The 21,234-nt window shown below is 40.1% G+C and overlaps 2 protein-coding genes across 4 annotated transcripts in view; one reads left to right on the forward strand and one right to left on the reverse strand.

Annotated features, from left to right (window-relative positions):
- Positions 1-9,333, forward strand: part of gpm6bb (glycoprotein M6Bb) — a 29,071-nt gene extending 19,738 nt beyond the window's left edge. The window contains exons 2-7 of one of the 2 annotated variants that reach the window (XM_019895383.1): positions 2,564-2,750; positions 4,122-4,278; positions 4,573-4,741; positions 4,916-4,989; positions 5,169-5,234; positions 8,807-9,333. In XM_019895383.1, coding sequence (XP_019750942.1) covers positions 2,564-2,750; positions 4,122-4,278; positions 4,573-4,741; positions 4,916-4,989; positions 5,169-5,234; positions 8,807-8,956 — 803 coding nt within the window. In that variant the 3' untranslated portion in view covers positions 8,957-9,333. Of the gene's footprint in view, positions 1-2,563; positions 2,751-4,121; positions 4,279-4,572; positions 4,742-4,915; positions 4,990-5,168; positions 5,235-5,914; positions 6,811-8,806 lie in introns of those variants that run through there. The other variant, XM_019895385.1, reaches the window with a different exon arrangement.
- Positions 9,334-12,029: 2,696 nt separating this feature from the next.
- ofd1 (OFD1 centriole and centriolar satellite protein) lies at positions 12,030-21,184 on the reverse strand. Of its 2 annotated transcripts, XM_019895361.1 has the most exons (24): positions 21,018-21,184; positions 20,839-20,951; positions 20,573-20,761; positions 20,418-20,486; positions 20,323-20,344; positions 19,896-20,003; positions 19,682-19,818; positions 19,427-19,600; positions 19,241-19,347; positions 19,032-19,151; positions 18,077-18,150; positions 17,904-17,995; positions 17,628-17,817; positions 17,092-17,222; positions 16,900-17,011; positions 15,884-16,165; positions 15,515-15,817; positions 14,391-14,541; positions 14,203-14,294; positions 13,632-13,772; positions 13,404-13,564; positions 13,157-13,318; positions 12,307-12,374; positions 12,030-12,133 (listed from the first exon to the last, which is right to left on the reverse strand). In XM_019895361.1, the coding sequence occupies exons 2-24, from the start codon at positions 20,929-20,931 to the stop codon at positions 12,082-12,084; spliced, it is 3,030 nt and encodes a 1,009-aa protein (XP_019750920.1). In that variant the 5' UTR covers positions 20,932-20,951; positions 21,018-21,184; the 3' UTR covers positions 12,030-12,081. The 2 variants fall into 2 exon arrangements, with proteins under 2 accessions (XP_019750920.1, XP_019750918.1); XM_019895359.1 differs by having other exon boundaries at positions 15,515-16,165.
- Between the last annotated feature and the right edge of the window lie 50 nt (positions 21,185-21,234).

Raw genomic sequence — 21,234 nt, forward strand, 5'->3', positions numbered from 1 at the left:
ACATATATCTTTGTCAAATTCACACAGCTGTGTAGGCCATCTGCAGTATGGATTTGATTTGACTCTAGGGCTGAGAACAGTATTTGTGTAGGACAGCTTGTAAATGTGCGTCTCCTCAAATGTTCACTCCAGAAAGGGGAAGGGCTGGCATGGGCCACCTTTGCGAGGCGCATGGCTGATGTTTTAAACGTGTGTGTCACACACACTGATTGCAGAGGAGCTGACATGTCTCCTCCACATGTTGAAAGACACATTTAATCTTGTTTTACACCTCACTAATGAGCATCGAAAGAATTTGAGTGCTTGACCTAAAAAAGGCACGAGTAATTTGAATACCTTGTTCCCAAGGCATTTTTTTTCCGCCTCGAGTACCCGCTTATTTACCTGAATGTCAAGAAATAGCAGTCAAGCCAACCGCAGCAAACAAAGTTCATGCTATACATGACAGTAACACGCCACTAACATGGTGAGAAAGTCAACTTAAAAATAAACCTCACCGTACCAAATACTGTAATTTCAGGACATCAATGCCTTGGCATGCTTCTATATTGAAGTCGTTCCGGGCAGCGTATCGCAGCGTAAAAGCTGACTTCATGTCTCCTGCAGACTGTGTTTGGGAGGTTTATATTGTCTTCACAAACTGTTAGTGTTAGTGGCTTGTAGCCATGTATTAAATACAAGGTATGAATTTGCCCGAAGGTAGAGATTTGCATTCTACCATCCAATAGATTATGTCTTTGTATCTTCCATACGCACTAATCAGTGTGACAGAAATTCCCAAATTGTATGCACGCATCACTTCACTGTTTTCCCCTGTTCGTGTTGGAGAAAACTGGTTGCACACTTTTGAAGTCTCCACACTTACAAGCTGTGGTAAAATACTCCTTCAGGAGTTGGACCAAGCTCATTTTTCCCATTGTCCTCTTCTTCTTTACCCCCTGGGGAGACGGGGAGAATTTGGGGGAAAATGTGGGTCTTTTTTAAAATTTATTTATTTATTAATTATTTTTAAAGTGATCCACTTTAAAAAATCCACTCTTTATACATTTCTGAAGTCTCATAGAAACTTTATATTTCCATCAGTACTTATTATTTGCATTTCCATATAAAAACACTCATGTGGGGAATATTTCAAATCAAGCTTATATTTAATAAAAGATCCATCGTAATATCCATCCATGTCGACACATTTGCTTCCCATTGTGAGTGCTTGATGGATCACAGCCAATGTACAGTCAGCCCCGCTTCATTGATGCACCGTTTCCTCCTTTCAAAGGTCTCAAATAACTTTGTAGCTGGCCTCAATATCCTGTGTGGAGCCCTGGCACCTTTTTCCCTATGCTGTATGTGTCCATCAGAGACATTGAAAGTGTGTTCAGGAAGTGTGCTAAAGTGGCTGCCCTGAAGTCAGGAGACAATTTGTATGCACTTATTCCTTCCAGGCTGAAACTATATGACTAAACTTTAGTTTTAATTAGTTTTCAGAGTGGGTTTGTTACTTTTTGTTACCGGTAGTTTGAGGGGATTTTTTGACAATGCTTCGTTTTAGATTAAGTAAAATTTATTACTCACATTTTCAATGGGTGGACATAACTATAACCCAATCCGCTCAAAATTCACAGTTACCAGGTGAGTAGGTTTGGGGGAAAAAAATTATCTATCTATATATATATATATATATATATATATATATATATATATATATATATACACTGTATTTTTTTTCTTTTTGGGGTGTGTATGACTCCACATTTGCTGGTATTCGCATTTTCTTGGTAGATCATCTTCTAGTTTCTCCTCAGATTCGAAGTTCTGCTTCTTCCTTGCAAAGGAAAATCCTATACCTTGAGCTCTCCATCAAAGAAAGCAAATGTTTAGCCCGGCTAGTATTTCCTGTCAGATTGTTTGCTCCAGCAAAACAGAAAAGCCCGGAACACTTTGTCCCACATCTTTTCAGACGCCTCTGATTCCCAGCCTGGGACAAATATTTTACCATCACCCCGGACTACACAAACAGTCTGGATGAGCGGTGGAGTTAAAGTTCCAGTGGTTGAATATCAGCTTAAATGTACTCAAGACATTGAGCTTCCAACTATCAAATCCTCATGGAAAAAAACAAGAGTAAAATTTGGGGAATTGATAGCAGAAGGAAGCAGAAACACGCATGCTGAAAGTTGCGGTCAGATGAGGCATATGTTGTACTGCACATCGGTGATGTCATCGCGAAGCATCTTTAGTGCATTTGGATGCACGCACGCTTTCAAACATAAGCAGGACGTCGAAGACGACAACATCCTGTCATGCACACATGCGCGCAGGAAATGGAAAACACAAGCACGGTCGTTTGGTTTGCATGTGATTGCGGCTTCACGCGACCACTCGTGAGGAGGGCGTGATGCCCAGAACCTGCCCTTAAATACGGGAAAATGAACATATTTTCCCCCAATTCCCGACACTAATAGCCTAGATCGGATTGATTTTTTTGGGGTTATGCATTCTTCATTATGAAGTGAATGACGTTTTTTTTTCTGACTGCTATTCTCTGCTTTTGCTTTGTATGCAGGTTGCTTCGAGTGCTGCATCAAATGTTTAGGCGGCGTGCCGTACGCGTCGCTGGTGGCGACCATCTTGTGCTTCTCAGGCGTGGCCCTCTTCTGCGGCTGCGGTCACGTGGCGCTCACGGGAACCGTCAGCATCCTTGAAAGTCACTTCTCCAAGGTCGCCAGTGATCACGCCATGCTCACCGACATGTAAGTGGAATAATGCACAGCTATCCTTTGAAACAGGAACTCATGACTTAAACTTTGGAGTTCAGCCAGGCTCTCCAGTTGGTTTAAAATGCTCACCTCTTAACTGGAACACATACGAGGGAGCATACAGTATAACTCTTGGCTGGCAACTCAGTATTAGACTTTGTCCTTTTTTTCCTGTTTTTTTTTCAATGAAATGATTGTTGAATTGTTTTAAAAATATTTTATGCTCAATTATTGGATGGTTATTCATGAACTCCATATTGATTCATCTGTGGTTGATTTTGGAGTGCTCTATGAGAAAATTTGAGTTGAACAGGAAAGTTAATCATTTTAGCAGTTATGCATACGCAGATTCAGTTAACACGCGGGAAAATACAAATTTCAAATTCCTATATTAAAATCATTTTGGGACACCTGGAAATTGCACTGATAGGGGTTGTGAATGGTAGAAAATATGAAGTAGGTTCCCACTTGCGAGGTTCCTTTCTTCTGTCAGGAACCCATTTCAGTTTATTAAATACAAAACATATGCAAATATGTTTTTTGTTGAATATTATGAACATTTTTCGGTTAGATGTTTTAATTTTGAACCTGAGAAAGGGTCGAATCTTTGTTGTAGTTCATCCCAAAAGTCTTTATAGGGTTGAGTCAAGTTCTTCCACGTCACATCGGGATGGTCTGTAGCTCACCTGTGACCTTAATCAGGTTAAGAGATACTGGGAATGGATTCATTGCAACCCATTCAACTACAAAAAAACAAAACAAGTCCAAAAGTCATGTTTTGTTGTTTGTTTGACTTCCTCCGACACGCTCCAATATCAGGCCTTGGACAGGATGTTTCCGATTGTCCAGTTTTCGTGAAAGCAGCATGACTTCATGCTGGAACAGAAGAGTGTCTTTCGAAGCGTTTCCACAAAGTTGGAAGCGTGTTTCCCCAAACTGTCTTTGCTCTTCAGATGACAAGTTAAGATCCACGGGTCTTGCTCAACTCCTGATTGGTTAATGAATTGATTTAGAACTGCACGTCAATATTTGAATCCACAGTGTGTGATGTCATGTTCCTCAGCCGGGATCACAGAAGGCCAAATGTATGAGAAGCAAACCCTTTGAATGACTTCATTCTGGTTATTTTTAGTCCGCTGTGTTTTCCAAATGCTGGACCAGAGCTGTCCTAATATGGACCTTGTTACAAAAGCGTCCATTAGCCTCTGCAATAAAAGAGGAATGACATGACACACAAAGAACTGAGCATGTTTGGTGATTTTAGAGGCCTCTGTTGATTTGCAAAGTTCATCCATCTCCTCCAGGAACATCATCGTCAAGTTTCTCTCTACCCTTGGACCAAGAGTTGTTCTCGTCTCGTTTCAGAATACAACTGATGCAGTACGTCATTTACGGCATCGCCTCCTTCTTCTTCCTGTACGGCATCATCCTGCTGGCCGAGGGCTTCTACACCACCAGCGCCGTCAAGGAACTGCACAGCGAGTTCAAGACCACCATCTGCGGGCGCTGCATCAGCGGAATGGTATTTTTGTAAACAGCCCGTCGGCATGTCGCAGCTGATTGTTGGGAGTTATTGAGTGTGCAGAGGAAAGATGAATTGTGGGAAAGTCCAGCACACCTCATAGTTCCAAAACATATGAAGATCTCAATCAGGTCTTTTTAAGGATAGAAGGAAACAATATGAAGCTAATTCCCACGTAAAAGGTACGACTTGTTTAGATGAGATGGAGCAAACGTGGTTTTATAGCCTCTGAGCCTGCAGACACACTAAAGCAAATATGTGACCATTTCTTATGTTGTCTGTGTGTGTCCTCAGTTTGTGTTCCTCACCTACATTCTGGGCGTGGCCTGGCTCGGCGTATTCGGCTTCTCCGCCGTGCCCGTCTTCCTCTTCTACAACATGTGGTCCACCTGCGCCACCATGAAGTCGTCCGTGTCCAACCTCACCGACATCGACTCCATCTGCGTGGACGTTCGTCAATACGGTAAATCAGGGCAGCCATCTTGACAAATATGGGAGCACAGTTGTGCCAAAAGACCTCCACCGAGTTTGGAATATGATTTAAAATTTTAACTCAGCAGTTTCAAGTTTATAAAATGTGTTGAAATGTGAGTGTTAATTTCAGACTTTCAAAATAACTTGTAACTTACGATTTCAGGAATCATCCCATGGAGCGCAACACCGGGGAAGGCCTGTGGATCCACGTTAGGTGACATCTGTAACACCAGCGAGGTGAGAAGCAGTATAGAAAATAAATGGATGGATGGATATTAATAGCACGGCCCAAACATGAATGGATTTGATAGACCTTACAAAAATAAAAGGTTTTACAATGCTACTGGGGCATTTGTCAGAACATTCTTATTACGGTTAACATTTTTATTCAAACTGTGTTTTCTGCTTTTTTTCAGTTCTACCTGTCATATCACTTGTACATCGTTGCCTGTGCCGGAGCCGGAGCCACTGTGATAGCTCTGGTAAGGAAAGCCTTGACACAAAATGTGTTACGTGTAAATGTTGCAGTTCCTCTTCATTCCATTTTAGCCATCCCTCTGCAAATATGCTAGCAATGCGCACTTAAGAGAACTTTGTGGGAAATTGTAGAAAAGCACAACTACATTTAACGCTTGGCAATGGAACCACTCAAGTTTCAAGAAAATATGATCCAAAAAACAGGAATCTAGAACCTGAACCAAGACAAGTATCAGTGATGTTTAGCCAGAAAGGAAAATATTAGTCATGGCTATAAAACAAAATTTAAAAAAAACGGTTTGTTGTAGAAAGTATTACTCATGCCTGGACAGGTTTTTGGAAACATTACATTGTGGTGTTAATCTTTACTCTTGCACTGAGAAAATTATTTCATGCAATTATTTTTATCTTTATTTTTATTTTTTTTGAATCATACTTCAAATTGAGGAGCAGCCACTTAGGGCCATTAAGAGAAGAACATGATAAGATGCATAATAAAAGCAGTAAGACTCTATACTCCAACTTATATTAAAGTTCATGTTAAGTATTTTGCTGGGTTAATTTTTTTATTTTTTTTTTTGTCATTGCCTTTGTGAGGTGACTTTTTTTTTTTTTTTTTTTTAATGAAGCGCTCCAAGTACGCCGGCATGTTCTCTCACCACCTTCTCTTGTTCTCTTCCACCAGCTGATCTACATGATGGCTACCACTTATAACTTTGCCGTTTTGAAGTTTAAGAGTCGAGAAGACTGCTGCACTAAGTTTTAACTTCATTTTCTTTTTTTTTTGGTTGTTGTTGTTGTTATTGTTGTTTTTAACAACAGCGCGGGCGCTCGCCGCCCAAAAAAACAACTAAAAACAATAGACAGGAAATCTCTCGTAGAACAAAATGTAAATTGCTGATTGTGCGTTTTTTTTTCTTCCTTTTTTTTAAATTTCTCGCGAGGATGCCTAATGACACTTGTTATTAAGAATGGAGCGTTTAGATGACTAGCTTGGCCCACTCACTTCTAGATGATGTCACCTGATTTTCTCGCCACATGCACGCCTAGAAAACCGCACCAGTATTATTTATCTTCTTCAATTCACATGCTCAAAGAGAGGACAGTATTTAGTCATCAGTATTCACTCGACATCATTGGATCCGATCAAATGCAACACAATATATAAGTGCAAATCATTGAAATGGTTTACTTAATATCAGACGTGATTAATTTGAAGGCCTTAAAGTTGTCACGTGAGCACTTGCGCCTTGTATAGTTTACATCGAGCACACAAGGGCTCATATCTGGTATAAGTCACGTTTTCATGTCGTATTAGAGCCACACTGAAAAGAAAATAATTGGTAAAACTATGGGGGAGAAAGAGCTGGATTCATATGAGAATATTGTGAGGAAAAAAAAGGCAGATTGTTGAAAGCAACGCATTTTATTTTATTTTTTGTTCAAAAAAGTCAGAGTTGGTAAGAAATTGATAATATAATTTTTAATATTCCAAGAAAAATTCATTGTTATTGGAAAAATAAGTTGCAACATTAAAAGAGTTGTTGTCAGTACTTTCAATATGTGAACATTAATATTTATCAAAAACAATTACATATTTGACAACTTGTATAAAAATACGTTTTTTTGCATAAATCCATTCTTTATTTTGCAAACATTAGGCCTACAAATTACTTTTTCCTTGTAAAATTGTTATTTTAATGGATGTAACACGACTATTTGTTTTCCTCATAATATTACAACTTTATTCTCATAAATTAGTTCATTTTCATAAAATTACTTTTTTATTCAGATTTTTTTTCCTCGTAATGTTCCAACTTTATTCTTGTTCTTGCTGTACTTATTCTTATTCTCTTTCTTACAATGTGTTCTCATAAACCCAATTTTATTCTTTAAAAAAAAAAATTCTCATAACATTTTCCCTAAAAAAAAAAAACATTCCCTCACGATTATGACTTTTTTTTTTAAACAACAAAAAAAAATAGAACACAATTTAAAAAACAAATTAGAGTTGGATTTCTTTTGACTTCACAACTTAATTCTCGTCGTATTTTGTTTGTTTCAGCGTGGCCCTAAAACGCCTTCTCCTTACTATTATTATTTTCAGTAAATCGAGTTACTGTCTTTTTTTCTACATAAGCGCAGATGCTGGTTTTGCCTCCGCGAGACATTTTTGTCCTTCATTTCCTCTCCAAGTGCCATTAAAGAGCCATTAAAAAAACAAATCTTAACACTAGGCTGCATGCTTAAACGTCTGTTTATGGTCACTTACAATTTTCTTTATTTTATTTAATTACGTCCCACGTATTTTTTTTCTTTGAAGACTGTAGCCTTTACGTTCTATATAAAATAAACCATTTTTGTTTAAAGAAATCTTACCTTGTTTCATTCTTTTCAATCGTGATGAAAATGTGTTGAAGCGACTTTTTACACTAACCTCCAAAAGCTTGCAAACTCTTGCTTTCTTTTTCTCCTCACCCGCATGCAATTAAAAACTCATTCCTGTAGTGTTTTAATTTTTATTATGGAGCACCACCTGACAAAAAAAATATTGACCCGTTTTGATGTCAGACCACTTCCGAGTTTCACTTTTAATCTGTAACTTTGAGCGTGAATAAATGAATGGTGAAAAATAAAGTGAGATTAATTGGCAGAGAGTGGTGACATTTCAGAGCAAAAACATGTTTTGGGTCGTTGTGGCAGCACAAATTAAAAAAAAACGAGGTTATGAAAAACGTCTCTTCCACCAGTATGTCGGATAACCACAAATTCCGGGAGACAAGCAGCCCGCATGATTAAAAAAAAAAAAAAATCTCCAAAAATGTTGCAAAAGAAACAAGAAGTTGGCCAATTTGGTTTGAAGAGGTCATTTTGGTGGGTCTTTCAAAAACAAACTTGGCTGCTCCCAAAGCTGAACGACATCCAACACAAATGGCCAACCATAAATTCCAAAGCTTTTTTTTGTTTGTTTAAACTATCAAGTGTGGGCAGAATATGCGGCGTCAAACTTTGATGATCATTTCAGGGATCCACAAAAAATTTCAAGCAATTAGCCTCCGACACCAGTTTGACTAACGACACTGAGCCGGGACTCACAGAAAAGCCTCTCGAACCAAAGTGGAACCAAGAATTGAGCGATTTTACAAATTCTTCAGCTCACACTTTCATGAACTCCTCCCGGGCAGTCACCGTGGATACGAAGGACCCATTTATCGCCACTTGTGGCTTGACTCGCCACAAAAAAAAACCACGATGAATCTCACTTGACCTTTTTATATTTGTTTATGTCTCGCCACACCGCAAAACGCTCTGAAGTGTTTTGACGTCACTGCGAAAAGGGTCTATCGCGCGCACACACACGCGTATATGTATATGTGCAGTATGCGTGTGTGCGCGTGTTTTGTTTTTCTTGCAATGCAACTATAAAGGCTGTCACTTATTTTGGGAGTTTTTGCTATTTGTGATATGAGTAGATGTCCACTGCGCTGTAGTTTGGGACTCCTTTTTACTAACTTTTGCTTTGCCCTCTTCTCTTTGACCTGCTCACCTGCCATCCGCCTTCACCCTTCTCTTGCAGATCCACTTCCTCATGATTCTCTCGGCTAACTGGGCCTACCTTAAGGACGCCAGTCAAATGCATGCCTACCAAGACATCAAAATGAAAGAGGAGCAGGAGCTGCAGGACATCACGTCACGCTCCAAGGAATGCCTTCATTCCTACACATAAGGGAATCACACACGCACACGCACGCATTGATGCAAAGGGCACGCGAGGCCGATCGTTCTGGCCCGTCGGGACCAGGCTGAGCTACAATAACCACCTGTGCCCTACTAACAGACTAATACACTGCAGCTTCTGCACTAACTCAACATGCAGTATTTTGCTTCTTTTACATGCGCATTTGGTTGTCTTGTTTTGTCTCTGGCTGTCCATTTTTTTAACCACTTTTTGCAAGGTGAAGCTTGAGACGATATTATTGGGGTTACACGCACAGTGACCACAGTGTGAAATTGAATTGTGACAAGCATTTGAATTGTTAGCCCCGCCCCTCCCCCCAGTTTATTCAGTCTGCTAAATCGATCATGATATGGACAAAAAAAAAATATTATTGTGAATTCATTTGAACAGGTTAAAAAAAATCAACAGTGTAAAAATGTGCATGGAGGCAGTTCAACGTGCTCTTGTGTGCAAACGTATTAACTTCTTGGCCTGCATTAACTCTACCTCAGGGGGTCTGCTGGAGCTGGATGAATGTGGAAAATGTCAAACATGTATTGTACAAATGATAGTTTGGTATGGTTATGAAGCCACTGCATAAGAATAGACCCGCAAAATCGAATTCGGAGTGGGACTCTCATTGTCCTCCAAGCTATTTAAATTTGAATCTTAATTTTAATTACAATTGTAGAAATGTTGTTTTCAGCAGTTCAGTTAAAAACCGTGAGACTCCGATTTTCTGTACACGATTGAACATTTTGATAATATGGATGACTAGATTTTACAGCGGACTTAAACTCCCAAATTAACCCTTTCAGGGACAGCGATTACTACAGTGGACAGCTTCTCAGGTTATCATCAGGTTACAGGGGTCATGAGAGGGTTAATATCACAAGAAATGACAAAGTCTTTTCAAAAGTGTTTTCCCATGTTTGAATGCATGACGCTTTTCACTTTTTTAATTGAACTCCTGAAGTAAACGGACTTTTCTATGACATTCTTATTTATTGCGATACACCCAGACAGAGAATCCAGTCCAAATTTTATATTTTCCCTCCTCTTACTGTTGTCGAGGTTGCAATGGCTTCCTAGTTTTGTCCACTTGAAATTCACACTTTCCGAGAAAGTATTGGTTTAACGAGGCTGATTCATACCAAAAATATGCATCCTAAAATGAGCTCCCTCTTTAGTTCCAGGGTGTTTATTTCAAATTATTCTCACCAATGTAGCTGAAGCTATTTTAAAATGTTTGGGGGCGGGGAATATGCATTTTCATTATTTTTCCTCATGTTGCTGTGCCTCCCCCAAAGCGCTCGCAGTTTGAAAAGCATTAATGTGATCCAATTCAAGAGCTTTTTATTTTTTACAGTCATAATCCTGCTCACGTTTGAAAGACACTGTCCAATATGTGTTAATGTAACAATACTGTTTCTATTATCGTCAAGCTGATTTTAATAATTCGATAACCATCCCTCTGTGACCAGTTTATGATAAATGTATCCTTTTAAAGCGGCTCGCCATCGCTTCATGAAGACTTACTAGGCTCTTAGACTGCCCTAACGCTTGCCAAATAGTGAGCCCAACTCTGTTAGCCGCATATGTCAGTAATGAATTGTTAAATGTGTATATTACACTTTACAATCAGGTAAATCATTTGCCTCTTGTAACTGATAGTTGTCTGGTTGACCGGGAGTAACACATATAAAGTCGTTTAAACTTGCCAAATAGTGAGTATATTCACACGTATACAAGATTTACAACACCTAAGAATAATAATCACATACAGTAGTTGTTGTATTGGTTCACATTAAAGCACAGGTGTCAAAGTCAAGGCCGGGGGGCCAGATCTGGCCCGCCACATCATTTTGTGTGGCCCGTGAAATCAAATCAAGCATGTCAAGTTCCATGATGCTTGTTAAAGTCTGAACCAAAATTTCACATTGTTGTTTGTCATCCACAATAACAGTCATTATTCTTGACTTCAGATTTTAAAACTGGTTAACCATCAATTTGTTGTGCGCTGTGTATGCAATATGTGGAGGTGATTAAACAGTTATATGGTTTCCCAAAATTCATCGCGGCCCTCAAAGGGAAACCGTAATTACAATGTGGCCCGTGGCAAAAATGAGTTTGAAACCCCTGCATTAGAGACTGCAGCTGTAATGTCATTTTACAGACAGTGAGTACGATTTAATAGCTTAAGTCACACACTGCATCACAGCATGCGACTCTTTGCCATAATAACAACACGCTTGCTGAATATGGACTGCAGCTATTAATTAAAAATAAGAATTTGAGTCCACACACTTGCTGTTTATCGCTCATTAGTATGAGTTGCAGTGACTCGACAGTGTTATCAAACCTGAAGTGTGCTTTGGTACCAATGGAACAAGTTTGGATGATCTAAAGAGGCTTACATGTCTGACCTGTGTAGATTTGTCTTTTTTTTTTTCTAAACATTTTTTCATCATTTTTCTATAATTGCATCGGAATTTGATGTGTTATACTTATTGTTGCGTCATCTTTTATTGTATTAGTTGCCGCACTAACTTGTTTGTTTTTGTTGCCTGGAGTATGAATGCGTAGTTGCAACATGATGACGTATACTGACTTTGTGGTAGTAGGCAGGGTTTGTTTACCTGTTCTTGTTTTGTTTAATACAAATGATTAGTTCAGTAATTAGATGCGTTCATGTTACTTTATCCTACTGTATTTAAATCTTAGTTCTAGTAGACATTTTCTACAAATCTTTTCTATCAATGTTGAAGGGCTTCTCCCCCACTGAATTGTAACTCATTTTACAACTTTGAAACAAACACTGACATTTATGCCATGGCTATTAGCCAGAGTGTGGATGGAAAGCGTCTCCTTTTGCAACAACCAAAAACATAAAGAAGAAAAAAATGCTACCTATCAATCAACAGGAGGACAAACAAACCAACATCTTGTTTTGCTGGAGAAAAAAAACAAACCCCACACAACTGGCCTGTTATTTTTTTCAAATGAAAATAATAAAAAGTGAAACAAAATCTCTTCTTTTATTTGATGCTACTACAAAAGCTCACAAGGTAATGTGTTCATGCATTTATTTATCTACATCCTATAAAAGCATTAAAAAAAAAAATCGCCAGCAATCACCAAAAATCATCGTCGGCATCTTCATCCTTGTGCGAATATGCTGCAATGCTGCGGAAACAAAGATAAGCTCATTAAGTGGAATTTTAAATGGGAAAGGGAGGGGGTTGGGGGGGGGAGCAAAATTTAAAACAAGAGGAAACACAAAATAAATGAAATGTCATTTGGGGATGGATTGTAGAGGATTATATATGTATTATTAAAATGGATCAGGAAATCCCTACCTATTATCTTTCTCTTCAGACAAACTCTTGACCTCTGGGCTCATGTGTTCTTCTTCACCACCAGAGCTCTTACAAAAAAATAAAAATAAAATACATATACACACGCCACGTAAACGACAGTAAAAAATTCAGACTACAGTTTGAGTCGTGACATCATTCCAAAACGTTTTAAGGTAAGTCTGCTAAGTGCTAACATTAAATGAAGTCTATCATAGTGTCTAATGTGTAGATCGAATTCCCTGGTGAGGTTAAACAAAGTTATTATTTCATTAAAATACATATTTTTTGAAAAAAATAATAAACTGCATCCCACTTTTAATGAAATTACTTAAGATTCTGTGAGCTTTCGGGCCAAAGGTTTTTGCCATAATTATGATTCTGTGTTTGGGATGTTGTGGCGATGAAAGTTTTCATCATTGTCACGCGATACTTTGAAAGAATGCCGGATGGCAATTATCAGTTGTTTTTTTTTTTGTTTTTGTTTTTTTTTTAACTTTATGTAAAGATCGACACACTGCCCCACGTGAGCAAACCCAAACAAACAGATGAGCCGAATACAACTGCAGCTGATTGTCTGCAATATACTGCCCCCTGGTGGCGAAACCAATCACATCAGAAGGAGTGGCACAAACGTCAATGGGCATTGGAAACATGAGAGTATGATGCGGCTACTGTTTAAATGTTTACATTCCATGTACCGGTATTTATGTGACCACCATACTTTTTTATATAAAGTACAATACAGTAGAATGATATTTTCCTCAACGTCCTAAACGTAATATTTTGTTGGTGTTTTTTTTAAGGGGAATTGAGATACTGCTACTTTTAAAAAAAAAAAAAAGTGATCTACCTTGTCTTGTTTTTTCTCTCTGGCTTTCAAAACCATCTTCATGTATTTCTCCAAGGGGTTTTCACTCGGGACTTGTGCTTCCTGCGTCTTGTCCCAATCTCCTTCCTCATTTTTCCTTGCCTCCTCCTCCTCCTCCTCCTGTTGTTGTTGTTGTCGCAAAAGCTAGGAGGGCACACGTGCAGTCAATGAGTGCCACAAGTAGTTTAGACAGAAACAAACAAAAAGAGAGGACTAATCAGTTAGTTACAGTTTCTTTCTCCAGTCTCTCCGCTTCCTGTTGTTCTCTCTCTCTGGCCTCCTCTTGCTCCCGTCGCCTCACTTCTTGCCTTTCTTTTCTCTCTCTTTCCCATCGCTGTTCCTCATCCTCTTTATCCTCACCCTCTGAGGCCGTTGAGATTTGGAGGGATTCTGGAACAAATAAAGTATTACATTGTGTGGACCTTACATGTACTCGTCAGCTGTTCTGGTCACTCACCTATTTGGCCCCGTGACTCAGCCGCGGCTTCCGGGAGGTCCCGTGGGGACTGTGGGCAGGGGACAGAGGGGCCACCGGGGGCCTCGGAGGAGTAGAGAGGGACGGCAGTGTCCAAGAGAAGCTCTGGAATGTGCCCGGGTTCTAGAGGGAGACATGCACAAAGGGATCTTTTATGCTTTGCCCACAATGAAAATCTATTAATAAAATTAATAAATACCTTTTAAAAACAAAAATCCATAATGTATTCAATTCAGTCAAGCCTGGAAAAGCATATATACATTGTATACCCCCTCCAAAATTAAAAAAATGTGAGATATAAAATAAAACATGTTTTTAATGTGATATTTTAAAACAAGAGATTTTTCTTCACATTTTCGATTTAGGGGAAAAAAAAGTTTCAAATTCTCCAAGTTTTGTCACTTTTTGTTTTTTCTGATCAACAAAACAAAATACAGTGTACTTGTTTGAAAGTGAAGAAACAGCAGACGAGTCAAAAGTGCTCCGATTTCAACGCAAAACACACTTTTGTGCTGCGTGCAGAGCGGTAAGAAGAAGCACCACTTTGGGCTACCTGGTGAAATCCCGGTGAGATCCGCAACGTATATCCTTTCGGGCTGCGGGGAAGAATGTGAGCTGGAGGAGACACATTGTCGATTTGGAACACTGAAAGGAATAGAATTCACTGTCAGGTTACACAAAGCCACTCTTGTTGCAAATAAATACATAGATAAAAAAAGGGAGAGCAGCGCCAGATGGTACCTGCGTCGATCTCGCACGGTGCTCTGCAGCTGAGGGCTGCGAGGCGAGCTCAGCCCAGGGGAGATTTCACCCGAGCTGGACGCGTCGTCGCGGTTGGCCGAGGGGAGGCGGCTGTCGTGTGAGTCCCGGAACAATGGCGACAAAGTGGCTTCTAGCAACGGCGAAGAATTAAACTGCTGAAAACACTACAATGCTGAAATAGGTAAGACGTACATTTGCTGGACATAATATTTGGTATACGTACACAAGCTAACGAGATCACATACAATATAACAAGAGATGGATCAAAGACACTAGCATTGCGAAATTGCTCAATTTTTGATGAAGGCTGCAGCTGTCAAATCTTTTTTAAATGGATGATTCTACCGATTATCCTATAGTCGCACAAAAATGGATTTTGCATCATTAATTGACAATGTGTGTGATGATGTTCCACACGATGATATCTGTGACCTTTGAGTGTGTGTGGCTTTAAAAGGTGAAGCCTGGCCCGGTGAGTGACGTGGGTGAAAGTCAGCAAATGGGAACGTAGGCTGAATTATTTGAGTTTTTCGGCGAATAATTTCAGGCCGGATATTGTTTGATACTGTCTGATGGGTATTCATCAAACAACATGCGTTGTGGTGTGAAGCTGCACTGCATCATTTTCATTTCAGATCATTTTGTCCCTTTTCATTTTGCCTTCTGTCATAACTGTTTTAGCTGAGAATGACACGAAATCGAAATAATAAAGTGTAACCTTTTTCATTGTTATTTTTCGATAACTTCTGGCACTATAAAGAACATTCTAATGAACTATCAATGTCCAACATCAGCAACCGTACATGCATTAGAAAGATGATGAATCATTTTGAATGTGGAGCTTTATGTCAAAATGTAATCAATATCTAAAAAAGATAAAACTATCTTACTTTTTTGTCACTTGTCATGACCAGTTAACAGCGCATTCCAATTCGTTTTAACCCAAAGTTAAGATCCAAATCACTAATTTTATTCAACTAGAAATTCAATTAGTTTGTTCTAATCATTTCAAAATGCAGTACTGAAACTCCTCCATTGAAGAATTTCAAGCACATTTTGTATTACGTTAAACATGACTTGATTCACCGGGTATCTTTCAGTACCTTCATCCGCGTCTCGCTGAAGCTTCCTCCTGGTGGGGAAGGACAAACGTGTGAATGAGTGTTGCTCCTTGGGGAGGTCATCATGCCTCGGAGACTGAGCTTCTGCTGACGAAAGGCTGCTCATGCCATAGGACTTGTGAAGCTGGTCTTGATAGAAGGTCACTCGGTGGTGAGCAGCCGGGAAGGCGTTTCCAGCATCATAGGGTGCTGGGGAGGGGGTTTGAGCTTTTTCAGGAGACAGTGGCCTCGTGAAGCCCTTTGACAGCTGGGCGTTGTAAGGGTGGGAGAGGTCAGAAATTAGTGTCAGCAGAGGAGAGTCGGCCCGACTTGAAGGCGTTGCGGGACGCCTCCTTGAGATGCTGGAGCGCGCTGCCCTCTGCTGGTACTTGGTGCATTTTTCCTGCAAGCTTTCAGCTTCCCTCTCCAGCTCTCGAATACGAGTGTGACATTCGGCCAGCATCTCCAAGTCGGAGCTGGAGTCGCCGTGCACGAGTTGATCTACGTCGCCGACGTGCTCGTAGGCCGCCGGGGGCCTCAGCGCCGCTCGGTCCACGTAGATGTCGGGGGGCACCAGCTTGTCGTCGGCGAACTCCAACATGGAGCGGTCGACCAGGGAGGGCTTGGGGTTGAGCAGCACTTCGTTTTCAAGAGCTGTGGAAGAAGAAGGATTTTTCGGCTGTGACTCAAGCCAAATTTGAGGAGTACAATAATGCCTGCTTGGTGATGAAGCGATTGCAGGTAAAGGAAGTAAAATATTCTAGTTAGATAATGAATTGCATTATGCCCATTTAAAATTATCTCGATGTAGAAGTACCAAAAGGTGACTTTAGTGACATAATAGCATTTGTGCAAAGTCCTAGGGCGCATATCCATGTGTGATATCCCACTAATTTGTGCTATAGTTATTTAGGCTCATTAGTTAGCTAACTAACACCGGTGATGAGCCCTGTAGGACGGTGGTTTGTTAGTGATGCCTAATTGAACGACTGAATGAATGGAGGAGTTTTTACAACACGTGCGTCCACAATTGTGTACATGCTAGAATCTAGCATGTACACAATTGGCAACCCACGGCTCCGGAGCCGCATGCGACTCTTTCATCCTTGTTGCGGCTCTGCGTGGTTTGGGAAAATAAATTATAAGTGTCCAATTGAAGTGTGTGATATGCCACTAATTTGTGCTATAGTTATTTAGGCTCATTTGCTAGCTAACACCAGTGATGAACCCTATAAGACAAATTATAAGTGTCCGGTTAAAGTGTGTGTTATTTGTCCAAAAAAAAAAAAAAAAAAGCCTATTCTTTTCAATACTTTGTTTTCATACATTTTATCCAGTTTTGTACTGTCAACTTGAGAACCAAAGGAAAGTTGTTGCGTGCAAGATACCTTGTTGGGTTTGGCGAAGCTGCATTTTGAGGTCCTCAATGTGAGCGGTGGTCCACTGCAGCTTCTCCTCACACTCCATCAGCTGCATGTTCAGCTGGCCGCGTCGCTCCGCCTACCACAATGCAGCACGGGTTACTCCATGCAAAAATATGGAACAGAAAAAGACGAGCCTGAGACTCGAACGTGTGTAACCTCTAACTGGAGCTGTTTCTGCAGCTCGTGCTTCTGGTTCGCAAACTCCTCCTCATCCAGTTTGCGAGCACTTTGAAGCTTGCGGACCTCCACCTGCAAGGCCAGCTGCTCCTCGGAAGGCTTGCCCAAGTCTGGCAAATGTACGCTCAACATAAATGAGTACACTCCAAGAAGATTTGTTTGGAAAACCACGAGTTTACTTTCAGAATGGATATTTTCGGTCTCACCTAATTTAATCTCAGAAAATCACTCCCATCGTATTTTTACATGCATAATGGATCATACCGTACTCAAGAACTGCATCAAACATTCTGCCTCTAGAAAAATAATGATGCTAACTTTTTACATTGTCAATTGAGGGAACCAAAATGTTTGGCAAAGCCATCATTACGATTCAGCACAATTTTACTCGAGTGCTGTAAAATTAACACCTCGCTGACTGTGGCGATGAAAACATTTTTTGTCTTTTAAAAAATGTAATATAGCTCTTATGTTAAATACCCTTTTCGAAATGGCCGTTGGGTGTATTTGCTGACCTGCACGGAGATGCCCGTTCTCCTCCTGGGCCTCCACCAGCTGTTTCTGCAGAAGCTTCACTTGTCCCTGCAGGCGTGCAGTTTCTTCTTTCAAATTGGGGAAGTCGCTCATACTCTCCAGTCTTTCTCTCAGCAGTTCATTCTGCTGACGGAGCAGACAAGTTTGCTGCTGCGCCGCATCGAGCTCCCCCTTGAAGACGACGGACATCATGGAGATTCTTTTAAACCGGGCACGGTGCAACTCATGAAGTAACGTGAACATTTCATGGGCTTTACCTGCAGTCGTTTCGTATCCGAACAGGCTTTATTGTACTCCTCCAATTTGGCTTTCATTGCAGCGGAATCGTGTTGAAGGCGAATACTTTCTTCTAAGAAAGGAAAAGAAGGCTAAACATGATCTTAATGCTGACGAAGACATTGGACAAAACTGGATTTATTTCAAAATTTACCTTTGTTTAGCTTCTCACTCATTGTGAGTTGCTCTGCCCTCTTGCTGTAATCCTCCTTTAGCTCCAGCTGATAGCTAAGGTGACATGCACAAGACATTGTAGTAGGACTGCAATGAACTATTCATTTAATAGTGGATTGTGTCGATCATTTTGTTGATGAATCAATCAATCCAATCCAATTCATGGTGTAATTTTAATTCCCTCTTAAAAAAAAAAAAAAACAAAAACAGTAGCACGTCAAATTGACAGTGCAGAAAATGCACAAACATAAATTAATTATTATTCAGGTACTGTTTTGGTCCGTTTCCTTGGCAAAAATGTTTTGGTTTTTTTTTGGCAAAGCAAACGCTTTATTTTGATTTAATGTTTTATTCAAAGATAATCTTTCATGAAAGATGGTTTGCAGTTGTCTTACGATCAGTACACAACGGAATTCCTAAAAAAAAAAAAAAAAAAAAAAAAAAATCTGGAAAATATGCCTCAATTGTTTCTCAAAAGGTGGCCCGGTGGTCGACTGGTTAGCACGTCCACTTCACAGTGCAGAGGTGCAGGGTTTGATTCCAGGCCACGGCCTTCGTGTGTGGAGTTTGCATGTTCTCCCAGTGCCTGCGTGTGTTTTCTCCCGGTACTCCACTCTCCTCCCACATTCCAAAAACATGCATAGCAGGCTGATTGAGCACTCTAAATTGTCCCTAGGTGTGATTGTGAGCGCAAATGGTTGTTTGTCCCAGCCTACACTACGAATGTGGCTGGGATAGTCCCTAGCACGCTCCGCGACCCTCGTGAGGAGAAGCGGATCAGAAAATGGATGGATGGATGTTTCTCAAACTTTCCAACTATGATATGTGATGACAGGAAATCTCTTAATTCCGAATAACTAATCTCAAAACATCTTAAGCAACAAGTGGCAGATAAACAGGAGAAAAAAGAATGAGGAAAAAGACAACTGAAATACCTGGAAAGTTCATTCTTCAGCCTTTGGTCATACATTTCTTCCATTGTCTTCACTGCCAGTTCTCGCCTCCTCAGAAGATCTTCGCCGGCCTTCATCTTCTCTTTGTGTATTTGACAAGTCCTGCATTCCGAATTTTGGTCAATATCATTGACTAGGCAGTCATCAACAATACGTTGGTCTGTTTAATTTCCTGGTTAAATAAAACATACTCTTCAAAAGACTCCATTCTCAACTTCAGCTCATTTTCTCTGTTACGCAGCGTGTCGATTTCTTTCAGCACCATTTGCCTCTGCATGTACACATTTTTTTCCTCGATCTGAGACAGCAAAAAGTTTCCACAATGGCATCAGTAAAGGTAAACCACAGGGGAAAAACAGTACTCATCGTTGTTTTACCTCTTGTTGTTTTTGAAGCCGCTCAATGGCGTGTTTCTCCCTGGTGTTTAACGCCTTCGTCTTCATTTCATAGGTTCTCGCCAGTTCTTGTTTGAACTTCTCAAACTCCTTCTGAAACTGCACTTTTTCCTCCATCTTCACCTTGGCGAGTTCAACCTCTTTAAAATGCTGCATCTTTGGCAAATGACGACAACATTCAGGCCAAATTGGTGGCAAAGAGATTTTAAGACTGAGGGTTTTTTTTTTTCTCAGTACCTTTGTGTTAATTTCAGTCTGCATCTGGGATTCTAATTCTCTCCGATAGGAAGCTAGTTTAGACTGAAATGAAAACCACTTTTCCCCGCTGCAGTTCACGTTCTCATATTCCTTGTCGATCATTTTCATCTTCTCAACTGTGGATGTAAACAAAGAAAGGCCACATTAAACATCGACATTGTGTTTTGAAAATATTTTTTAAAAATAAGCATACCGATAGACTGTTCGTAACTAGCTGAGCTGTATGTCTGAGTGTCTGCGTCACAGTGAAGAACAGCAGGTTGATGGTCAGTGACGTGTGACACAAGGTTGATTAAAAAGCCTGTTTGGAAAATAGGAAACATATCAAAAATATGACTTCATTTTACTGAAGGCAAACAATGTAGTATTTCATCAAGTAGAATAATTACCATAGCTAGGCTGAAATCAGAGGATTTCGACATTTTTAAAAATAAACAACAGCTCTAAATGAAATCATGAAAAAATATGAGAAACCTCGCTAAATTTTATCCCTAAAAGACACCTGATCATAAAGTAAAGGCCTGGCTAAATAAGTATATCCTTAAATAATGCCTGGCATTGCATATGGCCACTTTAAGAGGCAATAGTGAATGACACATGACATACTTAAAGTAGCCTACCTGTATTGTCGATGCTCGGAGACTGTAAGAAACGAAAATACAGTCACTCACTTTTAATAAAACAACAACACGTTGCAGTGTTTGGCTGTTATTACCAGGAATTTGTAAAGTGGTGACTCGGGGCTGATTTTAAGATGCTGCAGGAGATCTCCTTTCTTGAACACCTAGAACAATCCAAACGAATATATTATTATCCAAAAATATGATTGCCTTTTCAGGCTGTCAAGGCTTATGATAAATTTTGTGTTACCTTCTCTTGGGACAGGCCACTTTCGGGGCAGAATACAGATAATGAGTACTCATAGCCTGAGTTGAGAAGATAGTCAGCCACTATGTTGTTGCAGGCTGAGATCAAATATGAATCTGATCTCAGGGATGGTTCTGCTCCGCTTAATGGTGCTGGTTTTAACTCGTGGATAAGTTGGTTGCGCAGCTGGGTCTTAAACATACCCCAAAAAAGTAATCGAAAGTAAAGTCAATCATTGACTACATACTAAGACACGGATCATGACTTACCTTAAGTGTATCCAGCACTCCCCTATCTCTCAGCGTTTTATAAAGCCTCTTCCTCAGCTCGTCTGTGGATATAACATCTTCCTTGGCTGACATTATTAGGGTAATTCGTGGTCCTGAAATGCGAGCAATCAGAAGTACATCGACACGACGACTTCCGGTAACTCAGAGCACATTCTTACCCGATGTCAGCAGGGGTCAATCTTTCTGTGCAATGTTATGCCATTATGATAAATAATGTCGGTTTTGTTGTTGTTTTTTAAGTTGTTTAGGTTGCGCATGGAGACTGAATCGAGTCCTCGTGACGCAGGAGGCGTGGCCTGAGATTTAAACCTGTCAACGGTCATCGGGAGTTACGACGCAGTAATGCATTTATTAAATGTTAGCAACATTATTTAC

This window comes from Hippocampus comes, unplaced genomic scaffold (assembly GCF_001891065.2).
Source record: "Hippocampus comes isolate QL1 unplaced genomic scaffold, H_comes_QL1_v1.1 scaffold237, whole genome shotgun sequence".
Classification (NCBI taxonomy): Eukaryota; Metazoa; Chordata; class Actinopteri; order Syngnathiformes; family Syngnathidae; genus Hippocampus; species Hippocampus comes.